Source organism: Argentina anserina, chromosome 4 (assembly GCF_933775445.1).
Source record: "Argentina anserina chromosome 4, drPotAnse1.1, whole genome shotgun sequence".
Taxonomy (NCBI): Eukaryota; Viridiplantae; Streptophyta; class Magnoliopsida; order Rosales; family Rosaceae; genus Argentina; species Argentina anserina.
In genome coordinates, this window is record NC_065875.1 from 3,199,583 (window position 1) to 3,210,775 (window position 11,193).

Here is an 11,193-nt window from a genome sequence, read left to right on the forward strand (position 1 = left end):
TTATGAAAAAATGTACATTTATGTATTGAAACATCAGTATTATGTCAGCTTCAGATAGTCGCCTACCCTGCAATTCTAGACTAAAGCTACCTCAAGATCACATATGATTCTTCCAATTCACCGAATCTGTATGTCAAACTAATAGTACTGTTTATCCAAATATAAACTTGACAAACCGATATATTAATGTATCATAGACTTGAATAGCATATAGTAAACTATAAACCTTGTTTGTTGTGTCTTCTGAATCGATCAATCTCAATAATAAATCTAGATTTCAAAAACAAAATAGACGAATTATCACGAGTGTTGGCATAATGTCGCCTTCCCGAGGATATACTTGATCCCCATTAGAAAAGTTTGCCTTTTACCACAAGTTTTAGCATAAAAATTGTTCTAGGTGGCGGTGGCCGGCGCCGCCGGTCATAGTCTCTTTGATAGAGGCGACCATAGTTTTTTTTTTTTTAATAAAGGCGACCATAGTTTACAGGCAGCATAATCACAAGTTGAAACCCCAAACCAACAATCGAAAATAACATTTCCAAAAACAAAAACAAAAATCGAAAATAAACCCTTCAATTTGCACTTAGCACTAGACATGGAGCACTAGCTAGTTCTCTTCATATTATTTTGCCAAATGGGAATGAATTGAATTCGAATTCATTGCGCTCTTACGCACTAGCTTATTAATTTTCCACATCTGCCTAACTGCCTAACTATCTGATCTCATATTTTGTCAAATTGTGTACTCATGACGTATTCGATTGCTCTAGAAGTTCGATCTGTTTTCAATAGATGAGGAAGAGTTGTTAGCATATGCTCATCATAGGGATTTCTATGAACCGCCTCAGATCATACTGTTGTACGTTAAATACAGTAATAATACACCGTATAACTTAAAGATGGAAAATACCTAGAAGTGTAGGCTACGTTATTGCTGTACATAGCTGGTGGGAAATTCTTATTTCTCCAATAGTTAGTAGTAGATAGTGGTTGGTGGTCTCTAGGCTAAATTTCAGCTATGGAATTCTGGGTGGTAAGTTAAGACAAGACTTCAAAAATGGCATCGATCTCCCACTACGACTATCACTACTTAAAATTAGATGTTGCATTGCATGCCACTATAGACAATGTTGCATCCCCACTACTCATGTGCATGCATAGAAAGCTAGCTAGTACCTCCAAATTACTGATCTTCATTTCAATAATGAAAGGCCAATTGGCTAGGGTTCTTTGTTTAAAATTTGAAATACGTACTAGTTTAACATCTGCATTATTGCTTCATCGACTTCTTGATAATTTTCTGGTCTTATCTCTTTGCCATTATTCCCTGTAGTGAATATTCAAACATTCAAAATCTGGAGCAGTATGTGGTGGAGTGGGACCAAAACTGAAGCATTCATATGATTGTGCATGTTCTTCTTCTGGCTTCAAATGTTGGTGATCGACAAAAATGGTTTCTATATTTTGAGATCCGCCCAGCCAAACAAACCTGCTGAAAACGAAGGCAATGTTCAAGTTTTACCTAACATTCTGGATACTTGAGGCTTTTGTATATTCAAATGTATAGATACCATTTATGATAGTTGTAATCTTGATTACGACCTTGGAGATTATTGGCTTGTAGAACCTAGGAGAAAAAACATAGGTCACTTTCATTTCTCATTTGGAATACTGAGTAGGTATAGATAGTGTCGTCATTTTATCAGCTAGCTCAGCTACAATGATAGAACGAAATACTTCTTTCTTTTTTGTTTAGTAAGGGAACTTCGTTAATGCTGAATGAATTACAGTGAGTTTAAAATCGAATCTCCGCAAAAGTTCACCGACATGGTAACTTATAGATGATTATTGACCACTTCACGATAGAAATTCATACTAGCAGACTGATGAAGCCACAACGCTCCGACTCCAAACTAACTAACAGATTATTGACTGATCGACTTTCGTTTGCTAGACGATTGGCAACTTGACTACCTTCTCCTCTCAACGAAATGACTAGGCTAATACAAAGACTAACTTCTTCTTTTTAGAATGGATTTAACTAGTTAAGTTCATGTCTTTTCATCTCATATATGCCATAACAAATTAATGATCCGAACATAATAGTTGGGTTACCTATCAAATGTAAAGTCCAACTAGTCGATTGTGGTGTGTTCAGAATCTTGGGCCTGAAGAACTATTGTCCATTGCATATGATTTTGGGAGATTCTTACTTACTTGCACGGTTGCACGGTTGCACCCACCAAATTGATTTGTCTACCAAAAAGAATCCCAACGGTTCAGGAAGAATCAAGCAGAAGCATGAGAAGAAGGAAAATCAAAGCTTCAATGATCCCTAAACTTCTGATTTTTTATATGGCATGGGGTGACAATTTCTTATAAAATATGTTGGTTGCTCTTAATGTTATATCTTATGTTTATATCTCATACGGCGAGGGGTATAGACCGTTGCCTTAGGTACTATTACATATATCTTCAAAGTTCAAAGCGAACGTCAGGGGGTCTCTATTTGGTTATGTATGTTATGGTTCTGGACATTTTTTATGGATCGTTTTACCCAGCTAGCAAGTTAATCAGCAGACTTTGCTTTGATGATTGAGTCTAGAAGACGTACACTCGTTACCTTGCAAGGGATGTATGAAATAGTTTTCCCAGGCACAAAATAAAAGGCCTCAAGTTCAAGAAGTCTACATAATATTTCCACTACTATTAATGCAAGTAACACACCGTACAATTTACACCTTTTGGATCTGAAGTTTGCACAAGAAATCATATCAGAAGGAATATACATTGTTACAATGTTACCCACATTCTATAAGCTATACAGTCCTGAGTCACTTATTTATATGAATAATATAACGACCCAAATATTCATTTTTGGTGTTTTTATTAGAAAAACCAGGATACATTAAATCCTGGTGGAAACAGGGTCCTGCAAAATTGGTAGATTAGTCTAGTGCCAATATACATATACTCTACAACTCAAATCCAGGATTGGATGGGATAGCTGCACTTGAAAGAGTTCACTCCACTTATGTGAGCAAAGATGTCCGAGGAATCAACCATATCCTCTTCCTCTTTCACAACTACCTGAAAGAATTTATACCAATCTGAGATGACATGCAGAATAAAAGGAAATGAACCATCCATGATGACAAGACAAGTACTAATGAGTATTCTTATGTTTCAAGCTAAGAATTTACTTCGTCGTCTTCATCATCTTCATGGTTGCTACCAGAAGGTCTGTGATTCTCTCCAAAATCATCATTCTTGGCAAATCTTCCTCTAACTCGAGGTCTGCTGTCCGCAAGTGTTTTGCGGCAGGCATACTGCAAAGGTTGCTTGCGCCGTAAGTATAACTATTCATCCTAGTCATTAGTATATAACACATATAGCTACATACATATATGAATACGCATATAAACATAAGAAGGAGAGGGAGATGACCTTGATTTTCTTTGTGAAATTTCTTTCATTCCTCTTCTTCATGTACCTATGTATCTTCTCTTTCCTCTCCTCAACCGATAGCTTCCCTACTTTAATATTTGGGTCTTCTGCCATAGGAATCTCGGTTGGTAAAGAAGTAGAATTCCCAGCCCCACTCACCAGTTGTTGGCTCTCACCACTAAGCACCTTTGATGGAAAAAGAAAGAAAGAGAGAGGTGAAAATCACAACCGGGAAAAAGGTTGCATAAAAGATAGCATTAGTTCCCAGTTGTGCAGAACATGAAGAAAATGTTACGTATAACTTTGTTTTGATGCTAAGTGTGTGGCTAAGTTGAATGTGATGCCAGTTTTCCAGTCATCCTGCAGGTGATAACAGTTTAAAAAGCACAGATAAGAAATTTGATACTTCGACCGGAAAGGTTTCCCTAAGCTCATAGAGGACTACCATAAGCCCTTGCTGGTGCCACTTAATTCCGAAATCCGTACTGTATTGCAATTGGCTTCAGTGTTATATTTGAAGTTCAATGAGACTAATGAGAGACATGAATACGATGCAGTACCAACATTTTAGTAAGAGGGACACTATTGAAATGTTGTTACTGCCTTCTCCTTTTCTAGACTTGAAAGCTCCTTTTTATCAACCCACAAAAAAAATTATACTAAGCTGCTGCCTGCTGGAAATGAATCTTGGGAGCATGCCTATTGAATTAAAAATCTTGAAGCATGTACCAAGTACTAAAAGTTGCTAATTAGTAGTAGTATACCTGAAGGTCATCAGGGTTAAAACCTCTTGATAATGTATCTGGACAGAAAATTCCACCGTTATCTCCCTGGTATTCTAAATCTTGTTGTTGCAGGTCAGAAGCCATGAGAATACTATTGGTGAAAATGCCAGTACTGTCAGCAGATAATACTGCACCATTCATAGTCCCAGCAGACATGTAAGCTCCCATGTTAGGACCAAGAAAAGAACAAGATGGAGAAGAGGGGTTCAAAGGCACATAAGAAGGCACTGAGGACAAGCAATCTTCTTCAAAAACTGATGACAATGGAGCCGACATGAGAGGCGGTACAGGATCTGCATGGTACTGTGAAAATCCCTCAACAACATCTGCTAATGGCATTTGAGTTGGCACTGAAGAGAAATCGAATTGGTCTTGTTGGTTCATGAGAAATGGAGGTACAGAAAAGGGAGGGGATGGAGAAAAATCAATGGAGGCTGAGAAGTCATTGTCAATTTCTTCTTGGGAATCAAAGATTATGGAAAGATTGCCACTATTGTTGTTGTTGTTGGTGGTGGTTGTGTTCGTGCTAGTAGTAGTGGCGTTGATATTGGCGGTGTTGTTGCTGGCGGTGGTGGTGTTTGTGCTGCTAGTGGTGGTAGTGGTACTAGTTGTTGTGGGGGTTGGAGCAATGGTTGTGTCAGTGTTGCCATTGTTATCCTGATAAGTACTGTATTTAGTTTCTAAATCCTGGGGAAGAGAGAGATTTGTGGCATAAGAGGAGTTTTCATCATAGCAGCAATTTGGAGAAGAAGTGACCTCAGAATTCTGCAGGGTCTCTTGGAATAGTTCAGGATCGCAAAACTCGAAAATTTGAGCACTAATCTGGCTTGAAATTTCATCCTGAAAACATCAAAAAGCCATGTTAACTCTACAGGTAAGTAACAATAAGCACACATGCCAAGCTTATAATTAACTATAAGATTGCGAAAAATAACCTTTTTCTTAAGCCAAGTGGAAGCATCATTCTTCATAGTTTGGATCCAATAATTTTTAGTTACACTATTTATAAGAACCAAATAAATCATATAAGGTAAAAACTTTATGTACGTACAAATATGCTGGTAAGGTTTTCAAAGTATTGGATGCGGTTGTCATAGGCCTGTCTTCCAAGTTTCAATGTGAGGGGTTGTCTACAATACCTTGAGGTATAGCATACCTTAAATTACAACTTTTTGAACGAAAATTATAATTTTATTAAACTAAATTTACAATATTGAGAACAAAGTTACAACATATGTTTTTTATATTTACAAATAACTAAACAAATTTATCATATTGACAACTATTTGTTCATAATCTTGTAAAATGTTATGGGTGAATTAATTACAACTAAATAGAACTATATTTACCCAAAACATCACCTTGTTTACCACATTGATCAGTAAATAGAGGTATCACATACCTTCAGTTACCTAAGAAACACAAAAGGTGTCGAAAAGCAGACTGATCTGATGGTGGATTTTTTTGGTTGAATGTGGAAAAAGAGGTGCATTTGTGCTCCATGTGATGTAGGAAGAAAGTTACTAAAATCGCAGCTAGAAATCAATGGCGTAAACTAAGAAGGAAGCTCCATGTTATGTTGATATTGTTCAATTTATGGAAACAGCTCAGTTTACGTTGGAACAAACAGTCAGAATTTAAAGTCACTTGATAGAACCAATTATGTGATCCATGTGAATTGCTTATCACTACTAGGCTCCTTTACCATCTAGTGAAAAAAGAATCAAGATTAGCAAAAGCTTTTCTCAGAAGCATAAAAAGCTAAATATTCCCATTCTAATCAAAAGAAAAGAGGAAGTAACTAGTAAGGAAACCCAGGCGTAGAGTACCAAGGTACGTGCATGATAGCTCTCTAGACAGTGACAATTTAATTATGTATATTCTTGGAAATAAGCTCTTGAAATATCTTTCAGGAGTGTTTAATTGAAATAGCCTATAACTGGTTTAGTGAATGGAATTGGAGTAGGATGCATTCTATTTAGAGGAAGATGCATCCACCACCCACAAAATGTTTGGGAGTTGGAGCAACTCAAATACAACATAACTCGTGCATGGTCAGTTTTCAATCCTAATCGACGGCTTCGAACTAGTTCGAACATTCTCAATTGTACAAGAGAGCAACTGAGCAAGCAAATACAAAGATTGTTATGAATATTATGGAGATGTCAATATCAAGTAAGACATTCAATTAATAAATGCACACGCAATCGGAAAGGGTAGAGATGCGAAAAGGATGTTGAGCAATTGATAAAGAGATCGAGAAGAGACGGAAAGGATATGGAAATTCCTTGCCCCTTGACTCAACTAATTGGACCAAGAAATTTGACCTCAGCAAAGCATGAACAATGAACATGCATGTTCTGGAAAATTGAATCGAATCACACGGTAGCGTAAGAGTTTCGAGTGTCCCATTCAACAAATTGAAGGGATTCTCTACAGCCTAATCGCCGAAAACACATAAAGTTTGAAAATCGCCATCTGCAAACATGTGAATGGATACGTGCATGCATGCATGCATGCATATTAAACAATTAGCACAGGCTTGAAGGATAATGGGAATGATTAAATCTAACCTGTTCTTGCTGCTGCTGTTGAATCACCTGCTGCAACATCTTGTAATTATAAAGTTTCTATAATAGGGTATGCGAGAGACGAAGAGGGCGAGGACGAACACGAGCTCAAGATGATGGGTCAATTGACATGCATGTTGCTCCTCCACACCCTATGGTTGTTGCTGCTGCAAGTAGTCGATGAGATTACGTGCGAGTGGAGAGGCCAATGCAGCAACTTAAAGAAAGCGTTGGCCGGGGCTAGGTTTCAAAAGTTTCAAAACCGATAGAAACGAATTGACAAACAGCCCAACGACATTGGAACAATTTGACAGAGAGGGAAAGAGGGAGGTTATAGTCTTAGCTACGAAAATGGAGGGTATGGGGTGGCAGAAACTCTGAAGTGTTATATATAGTCGGGTCTGTCCGTACTTAGCCGTCAGAGGGGTCAACCCGAAAGTGACGGATGACCATGAGTTCTGGGTCAGGAGAAACCTGCGTGGCACTCTACCCCCAACTGATCAGGAGCTATGACACGCGGCGACATGGGTTCATGAGTTGGTTATGGTAACTCTGGTGAAAAATAGGGATTTTGGTAACTTTGTAATATAACAGTTAGAGCAGAAATTGGTTGACCGAGTATTCTTTACCTGATTCGTCTTCTTTCTCATTCTTTCTTCCGAGTTGAAAATGGACTTCCCGCTGTCTTTAACACCCTTTTGAGTTTTTCTGGTGCTCACTGACCCTCACTCAAACCTTCCTGCTACTTCCAACAATGACCTTATTCTCATACATATGCTTTGCTTGGAGAAAATGTATCTTAATTACTTCTTAAGAGACATGCATATTAGATTATTCGGAAGAATTTTTTCTCTAATTGGCCGGGAAACAGATCGAAAAACTATAACAAACATTTATGCCATGCCAGGTGCATTTCCATAACATTTTTTTACCCAAAGTAAATACCTTTTTTCTTGTTTGCAAATCCTCGGTAGGCATGCAAGCAGTGGCAGAGCCACATGCAGGCCCACCCCGGCCCGGACCTACCCCAGCTTTTTTACAATTTCTATATAATATATGTTATTTGTTAAGTATTGTAAATATGTTCATACCAAAAAATATATATATTGTAAATATGTAGTGTAATTATTTTGACTAGACCCCTATAAGAGTATTTTTATAATTAACTAGCATCAGAGCATGTGTTAAAATAAAATGTATGATATAAAAAAATAAAAAGATTATACAGAAGATGAGATAGTGGGAGAGACAGTTATCAAAAAAATAAATTAATGATAAAAATTAGTCATGGGATGTAATCTAGATCATGGGATGGTTACTGATGATAAGGTAGTTACTCGTTTGGAAAATAGATTTTTATTTTACTTTATTATCTTTTTGTATTTACTAAATTATCCCTCGATTATTAAATTATTTAAAATTAGCCTATATTTTAGGGTTGTTAATGTAGTTTCACAGACGTTTTGGTTAAAAGAGTATGTTTGGATTATTAATAGTATAGATATTACCTCCCACTATCTTACAAATGAGTCAAATCTTATCTCTTCACACGTGATTATGATTAAATATCTATTATTTATGTTTTATTTTAAACGGATTCTTGGATTCTTTTAAACCTATTAAATAAGAGTTTTGATATTATATTATATTAGTACTTTCTATTTTTTCAACTTATGATTGATGATTTGGTACTTAATATTGAACCCCCTGAGATCTGCATGTGGTGCAGAAACACATTTACATAGTTAGCATTGATGAAAATGTAGCTTATTTTATTAATAACTTGTTTTAGTTTCAATTTCCATCTATAATATATATCGATGAACAACGCTACTGTACTCAATTACTTATGGAAGACCCTGAGAATCTATAGGGAGAATCAAACTAACAATTTGATCGAGCATGCATGGATCGGAGCGGATAAACACCGTACTATTGCCGTACCAACATCACTCACTTTTCTAATTGCGCAAAGATATCAAATATACGGAATCAGATTCTCCATGACCCACCGGCCGCCGGAGAACGATGACCAGGGGCCGGCCCTTCGGTTAACTGGCCACCACTTTATAAAGTGCAAGAAATCGATCGTGTAAATAATAAATTATTTTTAATTTACTTACAAATCAGAGGAATATATCTAACTTTTCTTCAGTTCATTAATTAATTTGATGATTATGTGAAAAGATAAAAGAGCCAAACAAAAAAGTAATGTCATGCACGCACAGCTTCTAAATTGTGAATTTGTAGTTTATATTCTACAAGCAAGAAACTATAAAACCCAGGTTGAGATGAGTCAGATCATGGCTGCTTGTGAATTACCACCATATAGTCATATTAGATGCATGTTACTTTCTTAACTAGAGTAGATACCTGAGGTTCCATAATTAGAAAGACAAGAAATATGACTTGGATCGATTACAAGGTCGATTTCAGAGAAAAATCGAGTTTCATTGTCGAATGTGGAATATTAAGTGGTATGCTTAGAATTAAGACTAATAATTTGGGAATAATACGCAGTGGATAACAAAGTAATTATTCTACTTCATCGAACAAGATCCATTATAATTTGAAAGAAAAGAAAAATTATACTTGCTCACTTAAGCTTGCTAGTTTCTAGATGAGTAGATGACCTTGATCAACCCAACAAGATATGAACCAGATATATAGCTAGCCAACAAAACTCCAAACGAGCTCTCCCTTTCAGAAGAATTATGCTTGATCAGTGCTTCATTGACTTAGTTTAAAATGCCTCGCAATTTCGACGCAAGTGGAAAATTAGTGGGCATTTAGATATCCATCCTTTTGTTCTAATCAAATGAAAATGAGATCGATTTTGATCAATCGAGATCGAGATAGGACTTCAAACTCGATCTGAATATTAAAATGTAGAGCAGGTACTTGAAGTATCACTGATGAATATTTTTACCTCCAGGGCCAGCTTTTCGCCTGTACATTGTGGTCACACGCAGAAGGCCACAAATTTTCAGGACCTCCTTAATGCCCAATATATATATTTATATCTATTTATAATTATATATTTAACCCAATTAAATTACAATTTAACCCAAAAATACAGAATTTGTGACAAGGGAGGGCCGCCAAATTGGTCTCTCGTTCCAGACTTCAATTCTTCTCTCTTTCACTTATTCTCTCAGCCAATTTGCCATTCAAATCAATTTCAATGATTTGAATGGAGGACCGAAGAGTGAACAAGACAACAAAAAATCCATTCATCTTGCAATTTAGGGCCTCAAACTCATCGATCACTTAATTCACTTCTGCTAAGGTGAGTTTTCATTTCCCAAATCTCAATATCTCATTTATGTATCTTTGCTTCTCTCGATCTCTAATTGTTATTTTCATTCACATTGATTTAAAAATTAGAAAGATTAAATGGACTTGCTTTAATTTCAATTGAGAATGAAATACTTGCAAAATATTAACTATAATAAACGAATTGATGACTTTGTAGCTAAGAAGGCAAGGAGAAAGATATTCAAATGAAAGTTTGATACTAGGAGATCAGCTTATTGAGATTGATGAGTATGGAAAATTTTTCATTTCTATTGAATATTTGCCTTAATTTGTAGGCTTAATTTTTAGATGTAGTAGCTAAAATTTGACTTTAGCTAATTTAGCTCATGTCACTATGTGAGTGAACATATGACTTTAATTTGGGATTTTGTAATGGATGTCCAATGGTTGTTACAATGGTTTTTGTAATCAATGAATATATGACTTTGCAAATGTTATAGTTTTGTTAACACATCTCCCTGACGGGACAATTTTCAGCGAAATCTCCTTCTATTCCGGTCGCCGGACTAGCGGTAGGGGACCTAACCTGGTGAGATACTAGGCTAGCATGACCTGCCACATAATATCCGGCTCAGTCACCGCTGTCGGCGCCGTCCAAAGTAACTCGTCAGAACAGTAAATGCACAGTGCTCATGCACGTTTTGCCACATCGGGAAAAGGGAATTGCACTTCTCCCAGTACGCCTATAAGGCCCACCAGAAATCTCCTAAAAATGGTAATGTATTCCTACGTTTTTAACTCCCGAACTTGAATTCTGCTCCGAATACTAACTTAAGCTTCGAAAGGTCAAAAGTCGGCGCACCACTGACCCTTTGACTTGACATCTGTTGTATGCAAGTTCCACTGAACTGACACATCGGAATACAAACTACGAGGCACATGATCCCTCAGATTCAGCACTCGTAATAGATACTGTTTAGGGTGGCATTTTTAACTTTTGCATAGGGACGCCGTAAAGTTTGAGCCGGCCATGTATACCTCACTAAGTACGTCATATAATCATATATTATGATGGAAACCATCAAAAGAGAACAGTTGCTTTTGCGTAAGTTCTTGTTTCAAATGTTCTT

The 11,193-nt window shown here is 36.7% G+C and overlaps 1 protein-coding gene across 2 annotated transcripts; it reads right to left on the reverse strand.

Moving 5' to 3' along the window:
- Positions 1-2,786: 2,786 nt before the first annotated feature.
- Positions 2,787-7,129, reverse strand: LOC126791533 (zinc finger protein CONSTANS-LIKE 4-like). 2 transcript variants are annotated; one of them, XM_050517993.1, is made up of 5 exons: positions 6,809-7,129; positions 4,215-5,075; positions 3,451-3,636; positions 3,207-3,332; positions 2,787-3,093 (listed from the first exon to the last, which is right to left on the reverse strand). In XM_050517993.1, exons 1-5 carry the CDS (start codon positions 6,845-6,847, stop codon positions 2,986-2,988), a joined length of 1,320 nt encoding a protein of 439 aa, XP_050373950.1. In that variant the 5' UTR covers positions 6,848-7,129; the 3' UTR covers positions 2,787-2,985. The 2 variants fall into 2 exon arrangements, with proteins under 2 accessions (XP_050373950.1, XP_050373949.1); XM_050517992.1 differs by lacking the exon at positions 6,809-7,129 and adding an exon at positions 5,171-5,302.
- Between the last annotated feature and the right edge of the window lie 4,064 nt (positions 7,130-11,193).